Raw genomic sequence first — 25,547 nt, 5'->3', positions numbered from 1 at the left:
TTGTAGTGGGCATCCTGGTTTTAATTTTTCTGCTATGCAATGGACAGCCCAGTTTCCAAAGAAATGAAAAAAGCACCCCTGGTGCGACGTTGCCTTGAACGCATGGTACTCCATCTGTGTGCACCTCGGCTTCGGCAGCTAAGTGAGCCTTGCTTCCTTTCGTTCAGATCAGTCTGGGTCGACTGCATCCTGCCTGTGCTCCACTGCCGATTCTGCGGATGAGTGTTAGACATATGGCTGACCTTTCCATCGAATGCGCCACCAGATGTTGATGCACTACTGGACCCCTTAAAGGCCCACGTGTTACAGTGTCCTCATTGTATTCCAATGTTGATGACTGCATTCTTAGAGCCTCTATGGGATGCTTCAGCTCGTGTAAGAAAGGAAACCGGCTCTACAACCAGCACACAGGTTTCGAGTTTTTCCTCTGCGGCTACTGCAGGAACTGAAGATAATCACCTTTGCTCCATTGACCTGATACATGAGGTGTTAGAGGGATCGTCGTCTGCGAAGGCGAGCGACAGAGATGTTGCGCCTCCCAAACAGGACACAAACATTTAGCTCTCTGCGTGATGGGAACAATTCGGCTTTTTTCCAAAACAAGCCAAATTGGAATTCGAAAACATCGTTTTTGTTCTATTTTTCTCCTGCTCTCACTGGGTACAATGGCTTTTCGGTGTGCTCAGTTTGTCTAAGAGTATATGGACTATTTAAAGGACTTGGAGCTTTTTTCAACATGTGCATCATTTCTTTACATGTTCCAAGTTTTTTTAGATGCTTTTAAAACTAAATCTCGTGTGGTTTTCTTCGAAGACTAGCCTCATTTATTATGCATGAGGATTCTTATCATCATATCTTAATCCCTTGTCAATAGGATTGCCATCTTCTGTATAATAACGCTGTCCAAAAATCACCGCGATCGTCATCCTTGGACGACAGGCCCAGAGACCATTACACATCTTGGTAGAACCCCAGAGGGTACCTTTTGGGTATAAAAGAAGAATATCTTCACTGGGCAGCCAGAGGAGAAGCTTCCATGCTGACACAAGACGCTGAGATTCCTGCATGCAGAAAACTCCAGCATGTAGTGGTCTGACATCCCTTGAGAGGTGTCCAACTCGAGACCAAGACGGGGTCCTTCTTTCTCTCCAATCAGGTAATGGGGTTTGGCTCTCTCGTAGAGGATTCTTGGCTTTACACCCTACATATATGCTAGGTACACTTTGATAGGGTAAGCACTTTAGAAGTACGCTTGATTATTGCCGTGTATCTGTATGCCTGCATATATTCACTGCTTTAGCACCATGGTAGAATTCGACCTTTTATTTACTCTGTCTGTGCTTGCAATCGTGTATATATCTGTTTCTGTCTAATGGTTGACGCAGCCCATATATTTTATACAAGTATGATGCTGGTTCAATAAATGCTTATTGAAAACATCCCCATTGTTCATTCTAGGTTTTTCTCCGAGACCAGGTGAGCATGAGTGACTGAGCGAAAAGTAGTACACTGTTTCCACAATCCCTGAAGGATATGGGGTGGTCATGCTCGATAGCTGCCATAGACTATTTTCTCCTTGGTAAGGTTAGGGGGCTTATGCTGGCACTCTGAGCTAGCAGGTCTAAAGGCTAACATATCCTTCGGTGGTGTCTGGAATCAGTCTGGACTCCAGTCCCGTAGTTTATGTTGTCTAAACGTGCAGATCCTATAGAGATTTAATAGAACTAAACGATGCAGAAGTGGTCTGGACGTAGACCTGAGATGTAGGGTCTCAAATATCACAGAGGTAGATATTGAAGGAACAGGCATAGGAACGTCCAACTTAGTGGCCCCCTGACTCAACTTAATTGCAGGTTATTTTGTCATCAGCAGGGGGGACATGAACAGGAGTGTGTCAGCTTTAAAAGTAATCCTTGATAAAAGAACAAGATAAGGAAGGAAAAACTGTGTTCTTGGCAGATGTGGTGAAGTCAAGGCCATTGGTAAAGCTGGAAGAGCAGACGTAAATCAAAGAGAGACTGACCTCTAAGGTGGCCGAGTAGAAGTTAAAGCCACTTCTAGAGCCACTCCCATAAAGGGGAGTACGCTCAAGAATACGCCCAATCAGAGATATAAGGTACTGTCCTCCTCTTCAAATAGAAGAGACACTCTAAAGACAGAGCTTATGGTCTTCTGGGAGTTAAAGGTGAATGGCCTATGGGCCTAGATGTTGAAAATGGTGGTGAATAGCCTACGGCCTCAACATTAAAGATGGAGTCAACGTCAAAGGAGGTCTCAACAACATTTGACCCTTGGGTGTTAATGGTGAACCTAGCCTCTGTGTAATTTTCTTCAGTGGTGTACCTGTCGACAGCGAGCAAGTGTGTACTATATCCTTCGATATCAGACATAAACGTCCATTAGTAACAGTGCCTCTACATCTGATGGTGCCTTGCAATGATTCTACACTGCCAGAAGTCGATAGAGTGTGTAGATCCTGTTGTGGTAGAAGGATCACCTTCTTTCCTCACCACTCAGATCTCCATGAAGCAGACTCTTTTAGTCTTTACTGCAAGCTGGGCAGCTTGATTTTCTGCCTGTCCATCCGGGTCCTCCTGGACATCTTCCGGCAGTGGCTGATGTCTTCTATGATCTTCTAGACGGCACATCGTACACAGATAATGAGGATCTGACTGGTCCGCCTTCTTGACACAGTCAGGGCACTTTACAAAAAGAAAAGTGAAGGGGCCCCGACAGGAGAAATAAACATTTCCTGTCACAAAATCTTTCTTACAAACTTTTTGTCCTAAAATATGTCGAAGGAAGTGGTTGGAAAAATGTTCGGTAAGATTTCCAAGAAAAGAAAAGTCTGATCTCAGTGCTCCAGTACCCTGTTATCAGGAGCCAGAAAAAAGAACTGACTTAGCTGTCCCATGAGGCATGAGGGGACACAGGTTGAACGCTGAAGCACTTAAAGCCACAGTGACAGTTTTGACTTTTACGCCTGGATCAGTCTATCTGCTAAAACTGCCCTACATTTTCTTCCTTTACTCTTTTAAAAAAGGTTCGAGAAAGAGGTTTCCAGTCACATTTAGATAATATAGTAACTATGTGGTTTACTTGGCTTCTTTTTGAAAATGAAAAGAAGAAATTTGGCATATAATTAAGCCTGTCAATAGGCTGCAAAGAAGTGTTTTCTCTATTTAAACACACTGTTCTGCTGAAAAGCTATGTATGCATATTATATTTATATATATTTACTATAAATAATGGTACTTCACTGGCTAGCTGTACAATAGCGGAACCCAAACCAGAAATCCCAGCACCGAACAGATAAAAATACGTCAGATGCATGAATCATTACAGCTTTTCATAGAAGTGCATAAGGTCTGCAATCAGAGGGGAGCGGTAAAGTACATAAAAAACGAAATTCAAGCACTGCATGTGCAGTCTTTACAGTTTGTGTTTTAAGTTAGTGAAGTATCTCAATTACAAAGCTCCATAGAAAATAAAACAGTCAAAGAACAGACTGGCACTACGACTAGGAAACTCACTAGACTCCAGAACTTCTAGGGCTTGAAGCATCCCACTGGCAAATTGTGTAGCATCCTCCTTGCTGCCAAAGTTCAAGCCCCACACTAAGCGGGCATCCCGCCACTGGTGAAAATTAGGTGTGGCTTGGTTATACTTCAGTCCTTTCACGATTGCACAGTTTATAACGACCTGCAAAATAAAATAGTTCAAGTTTAATAAGGGCCCTTTTCAGAAGATTCTTGTTCCACCATCTCCCTACATAATAAATACAAACATAAACTGGTTTCAAATGGAACAGAAAGTTGCTGAGGAAAAAAATAGCCATGTACACTACTTCTGTGACACCTGCTGGCGTAGACTACATATAACACAGCTTTTTCAAAAATTGAGCATGAGCGTGTACACTCTTTATTGAAACTTGATTTGTTTAAACACCTGTACGGACAGTAATGACTGCCTACAAAGACTCTTTCAGAGTAATGGATGCTTTATAAGAGCTGTCTCTCATTGAATTAATTTGAACGTTGAACTTGACTATTTTATCAGAGGTAATATGCCTCTGTTATTGCCCATCCCCTACAACTGCTTGTACAGGTTTAATATATTTTATGTTGACTACTAAAGTCAGGTTCACGCTTGTTAGAAAAAAGAGAGGAGACAATGGAGTACACCACATCGTCACGTCACGTGCATCGATCGGTCTGCTTCGTACTAGCCTACCCCTAAGCACCGTTTGCCACACGATCGAAAACAGTCAAGTGAATTCCTCTCATTATGCGTACAGTAGCCAGCTTGTGCAATTCGAGTTTAAAATCTAGTGTACCAAAAGTAGCAGACAGGTCCTATAGTATCACTAAAGATAACATCCAACAGGTCCCTGTGGGGACTGTTCAGGAGACCAGAGCACTCACGGGTTACTGAGATCGAATTGTAACTTTGAGAGCATTCTATCTAGGTGCCGTGGGGTTTACCCTAATTTTGGGCACAAAATTGAATACTAAGCACATCCCTATAGCACTTAGTGCTCAAAGTAGCAAGGGGAGAGGATATTGCCTTATTGCTAGAGCGGTTGACCTCGAATCTGGGGAACCGGATTCTAGTCTCAGCAACGGCACTCAATATCCTGCGACTCTGGGCAAATTACGTAACCTCTCGTGCCTAACAAAAATGAATGTGACCTCATGTAAGGAAACTGGTGCTTATGTAAAGCGCTCCGATACCCGATTTCCGGTCTAGTCCGCGTTATATTATCTACTGGCGGTCGCCAGTAGATAGTTATAGTTAGGACCGTGTTTCCATAGGAAATCTGAAAATTCTATTTTGAATAACTTTGGCGCCGGTTGACGAATCCTCGCGAATTTTTCGAAATAGGTGGGGCGCTCCGCTCCTCTCCTACCCTGAAAGTCTCGGGGTGATTAGTCAAGCGAGGGCCGAGAAAAAAAAACATATATATATATATATTATATATAAAAAAGTAAGAGTAATTTAAGGTTGACTCAGGGAGGTGGTGTGGGGCAGAGACTTGGAACTCAATCAAGCCAGTGACATTTAATAAATCATTGTGCGGAAGGAAAAAGTACTTTCTCATGTTACACAACAAAATACTAGACATGAAATGCAGACAGCAAAAATGGTACACACAATTGTCATCTGAGAATTGTGGTGGGGAGGGAATCAGCCAGTCCTAGGTAAAGTCTCCTCCCAGGTTCTTACAACCAGTATGACGAGATCAGTGCAAGCTGCAATTAAAGTCTTTTTATTTTAATAATGTTTATTATTAATTTTTCGAGCTAGAACCAACATTTATGATACAAGCACTAGTAACAAGCAGAGCAGCAACCAACGAATGGCCACCCTGAGCTTAGCCAAAACAAACCCAAGTAGTGCCAACGTGTATTGCATCCTGCCCTTTTTAGGGCATGAAAACAAATGTAAAAGAGTTTTTAATTCTCACATCCAATTGAATGTGTGTGACCCTCCGGATCATCAAGCATCAACTCTCTCCAATATGCCTCTATGTGCATGCAGCTTCACAACATGTGAAGAAAATCAGCTCACACCGTTCTGCATCTGGGGCATGTCGGATCTACCCAATTATATGCCCTTCAATCTCGCCGGTGAGAGGTACGTGCAGTGCAACACATGGAAACGTGGCAGCATGAAGCTAGCATTACTGGACACCCGAACACGCTGTGCTCCAATCCAGTCCAGGGTGAGACTGATTTGCATATGGCCATGTCTGAACTGGGGTGGCGTAGTGAGCTAAAGAGTGATGATGGATTTAACCCAGATCAGTTGACTGGGGGTGAGTGCTTGCATTGTTCGACACTCCGTCCATCATCCCCTTTGGTTTCACTGTGCTCCAATCTTGATCCGTCAGTGGCTACAGCAGATCTCCATCCCACTTTTGCCTCACTACCAACTCCCTACGCTGTCTATCTTGCATGAGGGATGTGTGCAATTAAGACATCATATGCCATTGGCAACCCATATTGAAGAGTGCGTCTAAGAGAAGAGGTGTGGCGCCGCGGCCAGGACGACTGACTACGAAATCTGGGGCTCACGGTTCGATCCCCGGCGGCAGATTAGCACAGCAAGCATGAGACTCTGGGCAATAGCTTGCTTAATCTTCCCGACGGCCCCCAGCGCCTAGAGACCCTTACGGGTGATTGTTCGAGCTTTACTAATGTGGATTATTATTATTTTGGATAACTGTAGAAAATGCCCGAGTGTCACTCCGAAACACGCTTGTGCCTCCTGGGAAGCAATACATTTTACACTAGAAACACCGTATTGCAGCCCCCCTCTCTCATTGCCGCCATAGACATCATCTGGTCCATAGCAACGAAGGGGCGTAGTCACCACAGTGGTAGCTGCCTGGAGAATGGCGGCTTGCACAGCACAGATTTTGTTTGTTCCCACACCCGTGCCACCGTTCGCACCACAAAGGGGCTGCACCTATCTAGTTATGAACTTGCCATTAGGCTGCTGTGCAAATTATCCACCAGTAGAACCCCTGCCAGCAACCGCTTCTCCCAGTTTTGACCTTCGGTGAACCAGTTAGCTGCGTGCTGAAGTTGCGCCACCAGGTGATACAGTTCCAAGTCTGGTAGCCCCGGCCCGCTCTTCCGTGACAAACTTCGGTACACTGAGATCCCTCCTGTTCCTCCTACCTGCCCAGATCAAAGTAATTAGCAAACTATCTAGCTCCTCAAACATGCTCCGCGGTAGTTAGCATAATACATTTTGTAGTCCATAGAGCACCTGGGAAGTACCACCATCTTTGCGAGTGCAATTCTGCCAGCCACAGATAGTTGCAGCTTCTTCCAAAACGCTACGGAGGCCCGCAGGCCTGTCACCACGTGACCCATACTGTAGGTATAACACCTCTTCCATATCCGCAACCTGCACCCCTAAGTATCGAAACCTGTCCAGTTCCCATCCTTTTCCTATATTAGGTAGCCCGTTCCGCCCCTAACCCACCAGCATGAATGCTGAGGACTTGTCCTGGTTCACCTGGAAAACCTGAGATTTTACCGAATGAATTCAGTGCTCACAACAGTACCAGTACTGCTGCCCCAAAGTCTGAAGGGTCAATCGCCTTTCCTTTACCCAAGGTTGTTGATAAAAGAGCAAGACTGGTGCAGTTAAACTGTCTTTAAGCCACCTTTGTAGCTGCCCCACTGACAAAGCTTGTGTGATCCTTGCAACTAGAGTTGCACACTGTACCATTAAATTGTAAAGAGCTACCTCCTCCTGGATGTATGATGCCTGCGGAGGCAGGGGCACAGCTCCCACTGGTGTGGGAACCAAAATAGCGTCTTTGGGAAATAGAAACGTGGACAATGAATCCAGCTATGTCCTAAGACACTGGCTTGCCAAGCAGACACTTCTAGGAATATTGGCTAACCCCCCCACCATGAGGTTAAATCATTACAGATAATAAGTTGGAACATAGCATGTTTGAGCCTAAAGATGTTAGATACAGATTGGCTGACCTTTATGGTAGCACAAGATATCTATTGAATCCAGGAAACATGGGCGCTGGAAAAATAAGATCTGGAGGGTTATGTTTCATACCCCTGCCATAAGTCAGCCAAAAGGCAAAGCAAGTTGAAGCTAATTTACTGCCATAAATAAGAATATTCAATATTTAAAACTGTTAAATGCCCAAGAGATGATTGACCGTATAAATATATACATCTTGAAGAGGGCGGTAAATTGCGAGTGTTATGCAACCACAATTGCGGTTGCAAAACATTCGTACATGGCTTGTGAGTCGCTATTAGGAAGGGAACGCCCCTTCCTAATAGCGAGTCGCAAAACCACTATTTTGTGAGTCGCGAAATAGTGTCAGTACATGGCCCAGAGAAAGATTGCATGCGCAAATGGGTCGCAAACCCATTTGCACATGGAATTTTCAGTCGTACATCTGGCCCAAAATGTGTACAGCGGCTGTGTGTTCACGAATGTGGTCTTTTTTAAACCATACTGCTTATGTTTTTTAAGGATATAAGCAATGGACATTGAAATAGGTCACTTCTGTGCCCTGCGGTCAAGGACTTAACTTTTCAGGCAAAAGCACTTACTGCTTACTGAGTAATGAGTGTTAAAAGAAAAAGGTAACCATGTTGTTCCTACTTACATTTCACATGCTTTACTTAATCTTACATTCCCTATGAGTGTTTGCTTTTTATAGGATGCTAGTTTTTTTTTTTGGTAGCGTATTGCTATTGTCTAGTGCATAATTTGAATTGAGTCACATCCAGGTGTTTATAGTGGGTCAGTGCAGTGCAAGTTTCTCTCACTGGGGCAGTATGGTGTTCAGTGGGGGAGAGGATGTGACACTATGGTCAGAGCTGCTGAATTTGGAACTAGGAACCAGGTTCAGCCTTCATGACCAGTCCACCAAACCACTCCCCCTGAGGGAGCACATTCCCATGCTAGACCTTAGAAGGCCCCGCAAGATCTTAAAGGCACAGGTGTCTTAGCACCAGCAGGTGGAGCCTAGCAGTGGCAAGTGTGGGTTAACCTTGAAGGCCTGTCCGGCACAATTCATTCTGAAAGTCACATCCAATCTTGCAGGTAGGCCTATGAAGCAGTACACCAAAGAGTGACAGTGACTGTCACTGAGGTCACAGGACCCTTCAGCAGGGTGGCTCTATGGCATTTCAACCGCACCAGGAGCTGACCAGTTGCGGTCTGTGCAGGTAACAGCGGTACGGTAGAGGTGCCGGGTAAGGGGAAATTTTGAGGGACGATGCAGAGGGAAACAAATAAATATTTAATTTTCCCTCTGCATCTTCTCTCTGCCCCCTTACCCGGCCCAACCACTCCAACGCTGTTACCTGCAAGGACTGCGTTGGAGCTGACTTCAGGTGGGAGCGTCATGTTTGCAAGTATAATATGGTTTTAAAAGCACTTGCTGCCTCCTTCCTTGCCTCCAACAATAAAAATGTCATGATAACTCCAGTGATTAACGTTCTTAGTAGAGAGAGAGTGGTGTTTTGTCTAGTGGACGTTTTGACTCATAGAAAGGAGGCACAGAGGGTTAATGTGCCTTCTTCTAAGAACATGTACCATGCAGAGCACAAAGTGCACATAATGTATATAGGTCAGTGGGTAACTGCTTTGGTCAGAGAGACCCTATTGTTACTTGCAGTTAATAAGTTAAAATCCTAGCATAGAAGAGTGAGCTATTAACTGTCATGTAAGAGCTGCATGCAAACTGCAAGGTATAAATTCCAGCGTTATGGTTTTTTCCCCGGTCTTTGATTATCCTGATGTTCCAAAAAAGGGTTCATTTGGGTAGAAATCAATTCTGATTATTAAAGAGAACCCCCAACCATGGTATTACGTTTTAAATTCTGAGTTTGTGTTTCTCCAGACCAATCACTATTAAACTATGCTACCTACTAGTATGGTGGTCATGTGACTCCTAGTCCTTGTAGTCCTTTGTCTTATGTATCATTTCCTATACAGTGATTTACACACGTATGATTGATTGTCTCTGTGTAATATGTGTGATATAAAGTGCTCTGACACCCTACACCGGTATTAGTGGTGCTGTAAATTGTCTGCTACTTTATTACTTTGACATTTTTACACATGCTAACAGTCTATGCAAAGATGTTTCCTTATTAGTACCAGTGGAACATATAACTGCAACAGTGAGAAAGGTGACCAGTCAACCCTTGCAAAGAGATCTCCACTTCACAGCAGCACAAGTCACATTTTTAGTAACTTTGGATCCGTTTGAGCTATAAACAATTTATTAGTTAAAATCGTCAGATTATGCAGCAGATGATGTATTATGTGGCAAATATGGCAGAGCCAGAATTATGTGGAAAACATTTGCAAACTAGGATATTTGCCATTCATGTTTGAACTGCTCTTGTGGAAAAAGGGAGGAGAAGTGTTAATGACAGAAACTCCATGGCTGAGAGACAAATGGCTTGCGATTCCACTTTTAAGGATAGTTAGGACATTGTGATTGGAAACGTATCCCACTTTGTGAATGTATTTTAATGTCAATACTCATATTAAACCTTAAATAAACATGTGTATCCATTGGTTAAATGAAATAAAGTAATAAGCTGTAACCGGTTAGTGAAATGGTAAACAAATACAAAAAATTGGGATATTTTGCTCTTCATGCCACACCTCTGACTCCGCCCACTGACCCAATCCACAGGTTATTCCCGCCGTCTGATTCTCCGCCCACAGTTCCCCTACTTTTTTCCCCCACTTCGACCACTGGATATATGGGAACCATTTCAGGCCTATATGCGCTTGCATGAAGCAGCGGATGACATTGCAGCTTAAGGCTGTGAAATAGCGCTGCGCTAAATGTCTCCCTCTAGCAGACAGCATTTGTACATTGTTGGCGACAATGAGATTGCTACCTGCAGGTAGACCCCAAGTGGTGGGTTTGTCACCTCTCCCTACATGCATAAGCTCAGGGAACCTATGCGTTCAGTACCAGTCTCTCTTCCCTTTCTTTTTGCCTCCTTTTCTTTCCTTCCTTCTCTTTCTCCTTGTTATCCTATGATCATTATTGAACACGGTGGCCTCCAGTAATTCCTATATGATGTATCTGCATTCACTGAACTGGCAGTTCGATATTTTCACTTGGATTTCTGTTGAGTGTACAAGTGGCGAGGGTTTATCTGTCTTCTGTATAAGGACTTTGTCTCTACCTGTTGAAAACATAATAAACAGATTTTTTTTTTAATGGAATTCTACAGATGCTGGAGAGGCCTTTAATCGGGTGGAAAAAGCTGAAGCCATTCAGAGTCAGAAATCTGGCAAAGCACGACAAAATTCTAGTCAATGTGTTTAAAAACAACCAGGAACTGTGGATCGGACCCTTAACTGCATTATTCAACTCTGTAATGACTCTTGGCCTTGTTCCAGAATCCTGTAAGTTCTGCATAATAGTGCCAATCCACAAGAAAGGGAGGATAGACGACCCCTCCAATTATCAGCCAATTTCTCTATTAAACATTGTTAGGAAGTTCTTTCGGAAATTGCTACTGTCGCGACTTGACACCTGGATGGAGGAGAACCATATTCTATCTAATATTCAGGCCAGGTTCCGAAAAGGTCTGCATGAAGTATATGGCTCTGTGACACGCCTTACTATTCTTGGTCTTCGTAGACCTAAACAGCATTCAATTCTGTTGACCGATCAGTCTTGTGGAGCATTCTGGAGGAAGGAGGCTTCCCAAGTAACTATCTGAGGACTTGCATTGTGGCCGAGCGCCAGAACCCCTGCCGGTTTTATCCAAGAAACGAATGACAGAATTACCCTCTAGGGTAAGGAAGTCTTAGCCCTCAACAACTCTAGTAATAACTGTAACCGTCTCAACATGCCCTTGCTTTCGTCAGGCAACAAAGAGTTGCAAGAGCGGTGGATTTCAGCGCTCTGCACCGTTCCCTTAGTTTAGCCTCTGGGATCCGCGCCTCAAAGTCAACTCCAAGAATAAGTCAACAGCATTTCCTTGTGCTCTTATTAATGCACATTCGTTAATAAAGCATGGTACGGAAATGGCCAAGTTAATTGACTTTCACTAGCTCGACATTTTTATTACCGAAACGTGGACAAACAGCACCTCGATGCCGGAACTCCTAACCACGACTCCCATGGGCTATCTGTTGCATAGACAGAATCGCCCGCTTAAGAGAGGAGGGTGTCTTGGTATTATATATCGAGATAAGTTCAGGGCTGAATTCTCGACCTTACTGAATTAAGATTGTGAAGCTTTATCCTTTTAGTTTGAGCTAACAAAAAAGCAATCCTTTAGAGGGTCTCTTATCTTTTGCCCTCTGGGCCCCAGAAACCATTTTCTCAAATCCATAAGTTCCCTCTTCGAAGACTACATCTGCAGAGGACTTTACAGTCCTCGTAGATCTAAATTTCGATTTGGAGTCCCTGGAAGATCGAAACACCACAGCTCTGCTTGAAACCATGAATGCCTTTGATCTCCCTCAGTTAATACAAAAGGCCACCCACAGTGCTGGCCACACATTGGATGCCAGAGTTAAGAGGTATGGAAGCTACATCATCTCCTAATAGGCGTAATGTGACCCACTAAAGGGCATCGGCCAACCTGGACTACAAACAACTTCAGCTACAACTCACAGAATCCTTTCCCCCACCTGTGGAACACCCAGAGCCACCTAGCCAGGACTATTTAGATTGGCTCAATACTGTGCTCTCCCTAATCGTTCCTATTAAAAAAGCCCAACCAAGACAAAAAAAAAATCCTCTGCTCCTTGGTTTTCCTGAAGCCCTTCTGCCAGAAAAACAAACCTGTAGGCGACAAGAAAGGAAATGGAGATCTCAGTACGATTCACATGAAAAAGAAGCGTACAAATTGTCCCTATCCAAATATAAATCTCTTCTGGTTAAGAAAAAGAATTTAAATTTTTTCACATCGTATATCAAATCTGCTAAAAACTCTGCCAAGGAACTCTTTCAGGTAATAAACAGATTAACTAAAGACCCAGAGAGGAGGCTGGTACAGTCAAACCTTCTGTGACACTATTGCTCAGCACTTCAGAAGTAAAGTCGATCAAATGTTTAACTTATTGAACCACTCCAGCGAAGCTGACTCTCTAGTGACTAATAGCATGAATGATTGCTCGTAGGATAGTGATATCCCATTGGCTTAGTTGAATACCTTTTAAAAAAAATTATTTAAGTTTTGTTCAGACATGTATATAACCTAAGCATATTTGCATATAAAAAAACTACACAGCATTTCCCAGATTTTCATCATTACATTAAGTGTTAAACACCAGTACATCGTGAAAATCAAGTACATTGCTCTAGTGTGTCCTGCTCTTTTAAAGAAAAAACACATTATACATTATACACGGTTATAATGACTGGGACATAGCCGTAGCAGCTATGGGCTAGGCAGGTATAGGGATTTTAGGGTCCTAAATGGGGGAAAGGGAGGGTGGCATTGTCTGTCCATACCACGTGTTTCGGGTAAGGCGACCCCCATATGTGTAAGGGATGTCTATACAAAGTGGCAGGTGTTTAGGCAGTTATTGGGGCAATCGTGGCGGGGACGCAGCGGGCATTGGACTAGAGTCATCTGAGAGATTCTCATGTTGTCCCCTGAGCCAGGTTGTAAAGGGTTCCCATATGTCTTTCGAACAAGATGCCGACGCCATAAGGTCCCAGAATGCAGCTAACTGTTCCGGACGATAGGCTATATCCTGCACCTACGCAGCCACCTGGGAAGTTCTAGGGGCACCCCAGTATATAGCTAGTCTACGCTTCGCGAGCAGTAGCATCATGGGCAGCAAACGACGTTTCTCAGGTGGGATTTCCTCAACATAACCCAGCAATGCCACCAGTGGGGTAAATTCCAATGACAATCCGGTGACAGCCTGTATGGTGTCATACACCCCTTCCTAAAATACAGCAATGGATGGGCAATTCCATGCAATATGTAAAAAGGTAGCGGCTTCACGTCTGCATTTCCAGCATCGTGAATCCGGACGTAACCCTAGTCTGTGTAACTGCGTGGGGGTGCGATACATCCTATGTATGAATTTGAAATGGATAAGTCTCAGCTTGTAGTTAGGGGATAGATATCTCAATTGTGAGCAACAGAATGACCATTGTTTGTCTGTAGGCAGTTCTTCCAGGTCGGTCCTCCATTGCGCTAGAGCCCTGGGGGCAGATCTTGGGGTGTTTGTTTGTGTGAGGTTATATAACCTAGTAATCAATCTGCGAGGTGATGGTGTAGTTAATAGGTGTTCTAGTGGCTTCATTATATCTGGAGGGGTTGGGAAAGTTGGGTGTATTGTCTTGCAAGTGGCTCGGAGTTGATAATATAGGAGTAATTCCAGAAGTGGTGTTTGAGTGCCTTCCTGGCTTTGTGGCAGCTCTAGGAATGCGTCCCTTGGGTACAGGTCCCCTAATGTAGAGATGCCCATCTTACGGGCTCGTGCTAGTGAGACTATCATTAAGAAAGAGAAAGTGTGGATGATGTGCAATTGGAGTGGAAGGTGCGTAGAGCAGTGGGGTCCCAGCACGTTTCCTTAGACCTTCCCAGGCCCAAAGTAGGGTTTTAACTTTATTTATTTTGTTGGCAGATCTGTGGTATGGTTCATATAAAGCTACATGCAGAGGGGTGCAGAGGGGTGGGGTCAGCCACATCTGTCTCAATGGCCACGTGCGGCTGGAACGGGATGAGATGTATCCATAAGTGAAGAAATTGGGCTTGCACACAGAATGCGTAAAGTTCAAGATCAGGAGCTCCCATTCCTCCCACTGACAGCGGGCGTGTCAGCAGGTCCCAGCTCACCGAGCTTGTCTACCGGCCCAAACTAGGGCAATCATGATAGAGTGCAGGGAGTTAAAAAATGCATTGGTTAAGGGTATGGGTATGTTAAAGAATAGGTATAAAAATGTAGGGAGAACTATTATTTTGGTTACAGCGATTCTGCCAGCCAGTGACAAAGGCAGAGCAGCCCAGAATTTCTACTTACGCTCCAGCCAGTCCAGTAATTTTACAAAGTTCATGCGCAATATGCCTTGTATGTCTCTACTGAGCCACACACCAAGGTACTTAACAGCGCCATTAGCCCATGTAAGCAGGAATTCCAAGTCGGTTTCCAGTGGGGCACCCGTTAGAGGTAAAATAAAGGATTTTGACCAATTAATTTGTATGCCAGACATTCCCCCCAGTACTGGATTTAGGTTTTCATCTGGTTTACGGATATATAATGTTATACTGTCTGCGTACATTGATATTATAAGACTTCTAAGTGTGAATCCTAATCCACGGGTGGTATGGTGCTGACGGATTCTGGCAGCTAAAGGCTCCATTGCCACTGCAAACAGCAGTAGTGAAAGCAGGCAGTCTTGCCTAGGGCCGAAGGTTGAATAAAATGGTTCCGATATAAGATTATTTGCTCTGTTCTGGGCTGTAGGTTTAGTGTAGAGCAAGCTTATTAATTTGATAAAATTAGGGCTGAACCCCAGCCTAGGTAGAATAGTAAACAAGAATGGCCACTCCAAGGAATCAAAAGCCTTGGTTGCATCAAGAAACACTGCAATGGCTGGTAATTGAGGGTCAATTTGGTGGACTGTGGCGAAGAATGTGCGCAAATTATGGGCTGTTGACCTTCCCGGAAAAAATCCAGATTGTTCTGGTCTGGCGATGAGCGGTAGAAGCAGCTGCAGTCTGTTGGCAATTACTTTGGCTAGAATCTTTGCATCCACATTAATTAACAAAAGGGGTGTATATGAGTCACAGAGATTTGTTTTCTTGTCCAGTTTTAGAAGGGAAATTATCACTGCCTCGCGCATGATCTGCGGTAGGGGTCCTATCTGTAACGACTCCTGATACACATCTAGCAGCTGGGGCACCAGCTCTTCTGCATAAGTTTTATAAAATGTGGTGGTCAGTCCGTCTAGACCAGGTGCCTTATTGCCAGGTAAGCTGCTAATGACTTGTGTGATGTCTGCGACCGATAAGGGTTCATCTAGATAAACTCTGTGGGCGTCACTTAGCTAGAGCAGTTCAATTGAGTCCAAGTATTCACCAAGTTTGGGGTGGGGTGCATTTTGCGTGGCTATATATGAGGAGTAAAATTTTGTGAGGTACTCATGCATAGCCTTTTATCCTCTAAAGGGGGATGAGTCTTCGTCCAGCAGCTCAGGTATAAAGGTAGGGAATGTGAACCGCTTGAGTGCATTAGCAAGAATACTACATGGCCTATCGGCCTCCCCATAGCTCCGTGCTCTTGTATTTTTGCCCAAGAAAGGGGTCTCCCTCTGTGCCTCTTCATCAAATTCCAAGATTTTCCCCCATATAGATGCTAAGTGCCTGGGTTCCCTAGTCTAAAAGAACAATATTTCATTGAATTTGCTGTCCTGCTCAAGTTTCACTATGGTAGATCGTATAGATCTAATTACCACCTTGAATGCTTCCCACAAGGTTGAGGGAGAGTCCACTGACCTTTTATTAGTGGAGAAGTACTGGGTAATATCAGTTCTAATCTCTTCTCTGAGTGCGGCGTCTAGGAGAGTGTGTGGTGAAAGATACCACCTGAATGCGTGGGGCAGTGTATGAGGTATCTTCCAGCGCAATACCACTGGGGCATGGTCAGATAGTGCGCGTGCTAGATGTAGTGAGTCTATGGTTCAGGATGCAATATCGCATGTTACAAGCCAGTGGTTTAGTCTGGACCAGGCTTTTTGGTGTGAAGTGATACATGTGATCTCCCTAGTGGTTGGGTTCCTGCTATGCCAAATATCAGTAAGACCGTGCTCCAAAATAATATTGTTTAGCTGCTGGGTTGCCATGAGATGTGGGTTTTGAGGGGCTCCAACTCTATCCCAGTCCTAATTAAGAGCAACATTAAAATCCCCGCCACAGTTGATAGTCTCTCCCCCTGTTGCCTTTACCTTAGCCCATATAGTGTGAAAGAATTGTGGGTCATCTACATTTGGAACGCAGATGGCCACTAAGGTGACCTTTGTTGTCATGAGGGTGCCAGTTAAAATGATATAGCAGCCATCCGGGTCGGTCTGTATATGTGTGATTGGCCAGCCGAGGCCACGCCTAATCAGAATCGAAACCCCTCCTAGCGTAGTTGGAAAACGGGGCGAGTGTATCTCTCCCCAATATCTATTTGTTAGTTTGGGGTCAGAATCGTATTTCAAGTGTATTTCTTGGAGGAAGCACACATCTATGCGGTGCCTACTTAAGTATGCATGTATCATCCATGCGTTTCTAAAGTCATTGGGCCCTCTTACGTTCCATGTGAGGAATTTGGTCTCAGTTATTTCTCAGCAGGAGAGATGTGTAGTATGTTCTTCTGTGGGAGAGTGCACTATAGAGCGTCATAAAAGAAAAGATAGCTGGCAATTCTCGTTCCCTCCTCTGTGTGTAGAGTAGAGATTAACATGACTTTTGAAAACACCAAGGTACTATTTGCTCTTTGCAAATACCGTGCAGTTAATGACCATGTGTCTGAATATGATGTGAACTTTCTGTCCCACCCACCACCCACAGCAACCTCCCAAATAGGCTGGGACTTATGACCGCACTCCCACCCCTGAAATACCCCTTTAACAAGACAAAAGCACATGGGAGATCTCCCTGTGGGGCTTGGGATGCCAGCTTTAACCTGCCATGTGGCAGGGTGGCCAGGCTTTGGCGTGGAAGGCGGAATCTGCCAAATAACAAGCTTTCACCTTCATACAACCATGAACAGTGGACCACATATTGCTGTGTCCGGTATAACTAATGGCATTATCATAACTGATGCAATTATAGACAAACGTGCGTGACTAAATGCACACCCACTGAATAAAACATGCAAATCATTGTCGCTTAAGTTCTGTTCCGAAACGGTTTGTTGTGAGGGGTGGAGAGACGACTTCCCTGCACATATATGCTTGTTATACTTTAGGGCTAACATAGCGTCTGTGAAAAATTTTGCTTTCCCTTCATGCATGATTTTGAGCCTGGCTGGATAGAACATAGCATATGGAATGGAGGCATTCTGCAGGATTCGTTTCGCTGGCATGAACTCCCTACGTGCGGCTTGGACAGTAGGGGTGTAGTCAGGAAAAAAGGAGAGGGAGTTTCCTTGGTGAGTTATAGGGCTTTTGTCACTTGCTGCTCTGAATATTGCATCCCTGTAGTTCAGAAGACGTGCTATTATTGGATGTGGCGTTGCTCCAGGCAGGAGTCTAGGGCCCAGTGAGCGATGCGCCGCTCAACGATCATGACTTGCGAGAGTACTGGCCCAAATAAGTCACGTAGTAGGTCTTCTATGAATGGCTCCATTTTCGGAATGGCAGTGGATTCTGGTAGTCTAATCATTCTTAGGTTATTGCGCCTAGAGCACGCCTCCAAATCTTTATTTGTAGCTTTTATTACAGCTAACACTAATTCCATGTTTACTGGAAAAGGGTATCCGTCCTTCCACTCCTAAAAAAAAAAAAAAGCTAGTCTTGATCCGGAAGACGAGGATCACAGGCTACCATGTAAATTAATAAATATCGACCTTGGCAGCATGAAGGTCCCTATATAGACCCCAATAACCATAACCTGGAAATGTGCTACTTTGGCCATTTTTATATCACACAGTCACTAGTGCCATAGTAACTCACTCCTCCCCTGACACATCTACCTAGGCCCCTCAGTTCTCATCCTCCTCAAATATAAAAATCTACTAGGCCTCACTGATCTCGAATATGAATTTCTCTTAGCCCAACGCTGCAAGGCAGCTTGGCCAACCACGAAAACTTTCCACAGTTGCAAGAATAGCCTATGTCACACCTAGAAGAAGCCAGCTGGTACATCTTCGGTTTCACAAGTATTGTATTGCTTCATTTTTATGAAAGTTTCCAAGCTTGCTCAAGGTGAAACCAAAGACAGCACCTTGCCCCAACAGCACCTGTTTTTAGTTCCGCTTTCATGTACTTGTTCCAAGAAATGTATGATAAAAATATGATTTGTTTATAAATTGCGGTCAAGCATGGCTGACCATCCGATCAAACACCTGTCCACTGTGCAACCACTGTGAAACCACTTCTGTGTTCTGAGTTTTAGCAACAACTGTAGGGGTGCGGTCAAGAAACTACGTCAAATGTGTTTTTTTAGTTCTGTATCAACCAGGTATAATAAGCCAATACCCCAGTGGGTGCGCAGAACTCTTTTGCAGTGCCTTGTCGCTGTGGGTTCCCGGCCGGCCGTTTATTTGATTTGGGACTTCCAAGCCTATTCTCAGGTGGTACATCGCAATCTAGATAACATTTTTTCTCCTTTTTATCCTCTCTTAGGTTAGGGTTTTTCATCCTCACCCAATTCATTGGATTTAATGTGCCTTTAAATTGTAATTCTTGTATGGTCAGTTATCTCTTGTATGGTTTGCCGCCTAGGCATTTTGAACTTTATAAAATATACTTTGTATTTTTATTCTCTGACTGATTTCAACTGTGTCTTTTTAAAAGAATCTTGCTCCAGCCTGCCTTCTAAGCTCTTGCGCATTATAAAGGTGTACTTGTGGTTTAGTGCTGACGGATTGAAGTCAGCTTCTAAAAAGATTCTTGCTCCAGGTAATGAATTGATGAATGCATTTTCTGATGTGTTAATGTCTTAATGAATAAAGTGCCACTCCAATGCAAGGTCTTTGTCTCACATTCGTATTCATTATTTTTAGACAAACTGTGATCAAGCTGCGGTAGATCACATCAGGTGGGGCTAAACCTACCCTTCCTCAAGACCCTTCTAACTACTGATCCATCTCCAGACTCCCCTTTCCGTCCAAAATAGTAGAAAAGATCATGAACCTCAAATTGAATCATTTCATCAAAGAGAACAATGTACTGGACCCAACACAATTCAGGTTCAGATCAGAACACAGTACAGAGACAGCATTAATTAAGGCCACTGATTAACTCAAAATCATCCAGGATGAAGGGGGAACAGCTACTCTGATCCTGCTGGATCTGTCTGCAGCTTTGGATACGGTGGACCACTTTGATTCACCGTTTGGAAGCTGTTGGCATACAAAATAAGGCATTGAAATTACTCCAATCTGTCCTTAATGACAGGAAGAACACGGCCAAATTTGATACTTTCTCTTCCAGCACCTTCTCTCTGCCCTTTCGAGTTCCACAGGGCTCATCGCTTAGCCCTACCATTTATAATTTATACGTAACGGAACTGGTCCCTCCAATTCATTCCTTCTGCTTCTCGCTCACACCTTATACGGACAATACACAGAATGTGCTATCTGCCTCTAATAATTCTAATGACACCAGCCATCGAATTCAGAACTGCAAATCAGCATATGGATGAGCAAGCTCTGTCTCAGGCTAAACTCAGAAAAGACAGAGGTGATTGATTCTGTTGGTAAACAATCTAAATTTCTGGTCTGCCACCAGCTGTCCGGCAGAAATGGGCATGCTCCCCTCACCCACACCAAAGACAAGAGTCTTGGGGTAATCGTGGATGATAAGTTGAATCTTGGTAAGGACATTAATGCAGTCATATCATCCTCTTATAACACCCTTAGAATCCTAAAGAAAATATTAAACTTCCTCCCCATTAATTCCATAAAGACCGTAATTACCATACTAATACTCTCTAAGTTGGATTACTGCAATGGCTTATATATCAGTCTGCAGTCTCAATATATTAACAAACTTAAAGTTCTGCAGAATTCAGCCGCTAGGTTATTTCTTGGCCTTCCCAAACATCAGTCTGTTTCTCTGGTCATAAAAGATCTTCACTGGCTGACTGTTAAAAACAGGATCACATTCAAATCCCTCTGCCTTACCTACAAGGCCGTGTACAATTTGAGAACAGTTTTTCTGAGGAAAGCCATTTCTTGGTACGTTGCAGGGGTGGCTGGTGTTAATGGGCAAAATGGGCGTTGCCCTGCCCCTAACACTCTGAGGGGAGAGGCAAAAAGAGAATTTAGAAAATCATCACGCAGCTGAAAATAAAATACTACTGGCTGCTCTCCTATTTTGTATGGGCAGCTGTGATTAATTTTGCAGATGTCCTTCTCCTGCTGTACATGTGCCTGCTGGGCGAGTTATTCTTCGACCTGCAGGCACAAGCTACAGCTGTGACATCAGGGCAGAGGGCGTGCCGATTTTCAATGCCCTGAATAAGGTTGAAATTCAGACGCTTTCACAATGGCCATGGGAGGAGTTCACAGAACTCCATTCATTTCAATGGCAGGGGGCGGGGCAGGCCGAGCAGGAGAACGAGGTAATGGGTGTTAACAATTTAAACTCATCACGAGTAGGGGGCGGGCTGTAGGAGGGGTGCAGCTTGATTCTCCCTTCATTCCTCCTGCATCGTGTGCTTTCACTTTTGGAAACGTTACTTATCTAGCTGAGCCCGAGGCCTCTCTCTGTGGACACCTCTCTCATCTTGTTCGACACACAGGCCCAAAAGAATACAGGTTGGCACCTATGTTTTCTTTAAGCTGCTATTACATGAGCCCCCTGGCTACATTAGAGAGTTCAGCTATTTTTAGCTACATAGATATGGCGCCAAGAGCCCAAGATCGAACAGCGAGGAGTACGTTTTTATCCTCTCTTGAAAAGTTTTCCGTCTCCTGCCTTCCTAGTGAGCTAGGGATCCGGAATCAGGTTGATGGGTTTGTGATCAGCTGAGGTTGTTTGTCGGGGTGTGTCACTGCCGACTGGAGCTTCAATATGGAGGATGCACATGTCTGTGAGCCAGGGTTGTATCGTGAAAGTAAGACCCCAGAGAAGGGGTGACACGTGGAGTGATAGAAAAAAGCAGCACAGCCTTTATGGTAATGTTGGAGTAATTAATTTCATGTTTCTTTTGCCACGTAGGTACAATTTCAGTTTCATTTAGGAAAGTTCCTTTCAGGCTACTTTATCTGTTTCACTTGAACCTCGTTTCACCTCGTGCACAGGCCCCCCACCCCCCGTCGTGTGTGTCAACCCGGGATGAGACAGCTTCCCGGGGACACACAGCCGCACTCGAGTACTTCACAGGTCTTTAAAAGACCGTTTACGTATTAACGAGACTTTGATGTTTTTCACCCCTTCTTAGAGCTCCTGCAGCTCGAATCTACCTTCAGCTTGAAGAATCTGCCTCCCCTCGAACTTGGCTCTAGTTGCGCCTCTGGCGGTAGATGTACATTTGACTGCACTGCAGCTGGCCTAAACGCACTCATTGATACTACGTCTGCTAATGCCACATATTTTCCACACAATTAATTGCCCAACATGCATCATACACATTTTAAAATTAAAATTGCTTTTAATTCACGGTCTGGACACCCACGTGCTCGCTGTCTCACTCTACTGTAGGTGCCTCACAACAGACGAGAACTTCACCCTGCTCCATTCCCCCTCTCTCCCTCTCCCCACACACACGTCCAGGTTAGGCTGAGTTATGGACGCATTTGGGTGGCAAATGCTTTGTGGGAAGAGAGTAGAGAAAAACCTCAGTTTGCTAGTCTTTAGTGCTGCAGTCGACCTCTCTGCATATTAATTATAGCGCTGCGTATTAATGAGCACTGTGTGCAGCTTATTACAAAAGATAACGCGCAAAAGATTATGACCGGCTTGTCTTTCGTGCCTGCCTTTTATCTACATGTTTTGGGTGTGAATCTTTTCTCGGTTTACCTCATTGCTTGCTGGGACATTAAGTCCAAGCTTTACTAGATTCCTTTGGAAAATGAAACTGGAAGAGCTGCAAGCCCCAGAAAGGCCCTCCCTGGGAATCATAACACTTTCCTGTGCACAGGCATACACTATCAGAGCCGCGAAGTAAGGGCAGCGCGATCAGCTGTTCCTAAGTGAGTGGAGCCGAGGGACACGGTAGGAGGTGTAGGATGGGCGCAGAGGAGCTAGGCTTCAAGCTTCCCTAGACCCTGCTGGTTACGAGGATTCCTGGGAGGGAGAGGAGCGCAGGCAGGGAAGGCCAAACAGCAAAAGGCAATCAATCCAGAGGGTGAACAATAGGCAGCTCCCTGTGTCTCCAGTGTACACCTTAGTGTCACTCTGTAACCCCTATCCATTCTGTGTGCACTTGCACTGGCTGTGGAATCCGTGGACCTCTTTTGTACACCAAGCAGGCCCAGGCCTCCCCGGTATTTTCTACAGAACCCTCAGGAAGGCCATGAGCCCCATGTTAACACCTTAACCTTCAATACTTGGTCAATTGGCATCCTGTATAACCTTTTTAAATGTCAGGCTGTATGTAACCTCCTCCCCTTCTCTGTGCACACTGCTCTCCTATATAAACCCCAAGCCATCGATAATCTCTGTGCCTCCTTTGTACACTGTGACTTGCAAACCCCGAGCCTCCTGTACCTCCTCAGTAAGCAGTAGCTGGATCTCCGGGGTCCCACCATACCCTTCCATTTCTGGTGATTACAGCAGTTTTAAGATCTTCTTAGAATTTCTTTTTTGCTCAAATGTGTGTAATTTCTGATATTTATATGTTTCCCTTATCTTCATTGCTTGATTTTGCTCCAGAGAAAGTGTCACTCATAGTCGTTAAATGTCACTCATAATTTCACTGAAATTCTGAAATTGTCACACATAGCAATCTGAAACCTTGGCAGCTATGCACAGCCTGTGTTTTTCTGTTTCGGCAGTGCACATCCTATGCCTGTGTCTTGTTGTAGTGATCATCCCATGTCTGTCTCTGCAGAGCACATCGCGCCCCTTTCTGTAGCGTGGCAGCCGGTACCTGTCTCTTGTGACTTGTATTATAAGAAGGGGATTAAAAATCCCAGGCTGCAAAGTGACGATATAAAATAAAACCGAGAGGGGGAATCACAATTAGGGCCTCTGTGGACCCCAGGGGCGCACAAACACTGAACATGCCAAAGATCCACCCCAGGGCAGCACAATCTGCAGATCAGCACTGAGGCAGCTGAAATAGCTTTCAAATAATAGTGTGGGTTTGGAAATATTGCAATTGAAAGTAAAAGCAGGTTCTAATTTAAAAAAAGTGAAATTCAAACGCAGAACAGATGCATTAGGTACATGTTTTAGAGGGAGCTGAATGAATGAATGAATGTGAACCAAGTCACATTTTAGCTACATTTCAGTAAAAACTTTAAAAAAATGCTTACAAGCTTCCGGTATTTGGGGATTTATGTCACCAGAGATAGCGCGGAATTCCTAGCGGAAAACATTGAACCGCACTTGGTGAGGCTTGCCTCTGATGTGGCCCACTGGCGGTCCCTGCCTCCCACTATTGCCGGGCGGGCTGCACTGTTCAAAATGCTGGCCTTGCCGCGGCTCCTGTACGTCCTGCAGAATACGCCGTATCCAATCCCGAGTGGAGTGTTCAGGCGCATATCTCGATTGATCCGCACGCTGCTGTGAGACGGTGGCAGCTCGAGGATAGCTATGCGTAAACTCACACGAGGAGTGTACGAGGGGGGGTTGGCCCTCCCGGATGTCCAATTATATTATTGGGCTTCCCAACTGCAGGTGGTAAACGATTGGGTATACGCGCCGAGTTCGGAACCTGCCTATCGGGTCGACAGGTATGCATTGCCGGGAGGCTCTTGCGAGCCACTCCTATACTCGCGCCGCTGGCGTGGAGCCCTGCCTTCGCATACGAGGGTGGTGCTGCAGTGCTGGCGGGAGGCGAATCGCTTCCTGGGGTGGGCTGGTGCACTGACTGGGAGGACCCCTTTGTGGGTGGGGGATTATCTGCCAGAGGTTGAGGGACTTGCGGGCTTCAAGGGCTGGAGGTTGATTGGAATAGAATACCTGGGGGATGTCTGGAAAGGAGAGGCCCCCAGATCCTTTGAGTACCTCCAACGAGAATTCCGTATGCACGAGTCCCAGCGGTTTCACTATCTTCGCCTTAGACATGCCCTGCGGTCCCAGGTGAGCCCGGACGTTTCTATCCCGGAGTATTCTTCCATGGAGGACAGGCTTTTGTTGGATCCCATCTTAGGTAGGCCCACTGCTACCATTTATCGTAAACTCAAACAATATGCCTGATCCGTTGGAGTCCCTGCGGGAGAGATGGGAGGTAGACATAGGCCGCCTCGAGAATGAGGACTGGCAGGATGCTATTCGGGTAAGATTCCGTCTCGTGCAGATAAAGATCCTACATCGGGTGTATTACCCGCGTACCCACCTTTTCGCATGGGGTAGGAGCTTGTCCCCGTTATGCGCGCGGGGATGCCAGGAGGAAGGGTCATTCTATCATATCCTTTGGGCATGCCCGAACATTGTACCCTTTTGGACGAAGGTGGCTCGGACGATGTCGATTGTGGTGGGTTCGCAGGTCCCGGTGGAGCCCAAGTGGCTTCTTCTCATGATTAAAGGCCCCACTGACTGGTCCAGGTACCATGAAATATGGCTTGCGTTGGCGGCCGGAGTAGCGAAACGCAACATTGCCAGCTGTTGGGGGGCGCGGGAGCCGCCGCAGTTGGATCAATGGCTCAGGGACTTGGATTGGTGTCAGAGGGCGGAAGAAACCATATACAAGGCCAGGGGCTGTGCAAAAAAGTGGCATAGGGTGTGGGGTTCATGGAAAAGGTTTCGGGGTGTTCGGGGTGGGGTGGGGCGGAGGGGGGTCCATTCTGAGCATGACCTTGGTTTATTATGTAGAATTGTATGGGTATCGTGCACGGGAATTAGTCACTATGCATTCTGCCGATGGCTGTATTCTGTTTGTGACCATGAGCAAAGTTAATAAAAAGAATAATAAAAAAAAATAAAAAAATGCTTACAAATAAAAGCAGAGCTAAAAATGTTTTTTTCCAATTGTATTTGCGTTTGTGGCTGAACATTTGGAAAAACAGAATTATTCTGTGGTTTCCTGTTATGATTTACATCTCAAGCAATAAAGCTTGTTTCAAATTTAATGCAGATGTCCCTGTGGCTCTGAAAAAAAAGGCCATCAGCCTGGGCATTGAACACAGGAATCACTTGTCCAAGGTGAGACATCAGGGTGAAGCAGGAGGCGGTTTGATAAGCAGCATGAAAGTAATAGCAGCATTTCTAAAATAACGTT

At 44.9% G+C, this 25,547-nt stretch overlaps 1 protein-coding gene across 1 annotated transcript in view; it reads right to left on the bottom strand.

Annotated features, from left to right (window-relative positions):
* Positions 1–25,547, bottom strand: part of VASP (vasodilator stimulated phosphoprotein) — a 1,088,669-nt gene that overhangs the window by 900,191 nt on the left and 162,931 nt on the right. The window contains exon 3 of the mRNA XM_085625566.1: positions 3,534–3,702. Coding sequence (XP_085481692.1) covers positions 3,534–3,702 — 169 coding nt within the window. The remainder of the gene's footprint in view (positions 1–3,533; positions 3,703–25,547) is intronic.

The sequence above is a fragment of the Triturus cristatus genome, chromosome 9, assembly GCF_964204655.1.
Source record: "Triturus cristatus chromosome 9, aTriCri1.1, whole genome shotgun sequence".
NCBI lineage: Eukaryota > Metazoa > Chordata > Amphibia > Caudata > Salamandridae > Triturus > Triturus cristatus.
This window is presented reverse-complemented; position numbering and strand designations above follow the sequence as displayed.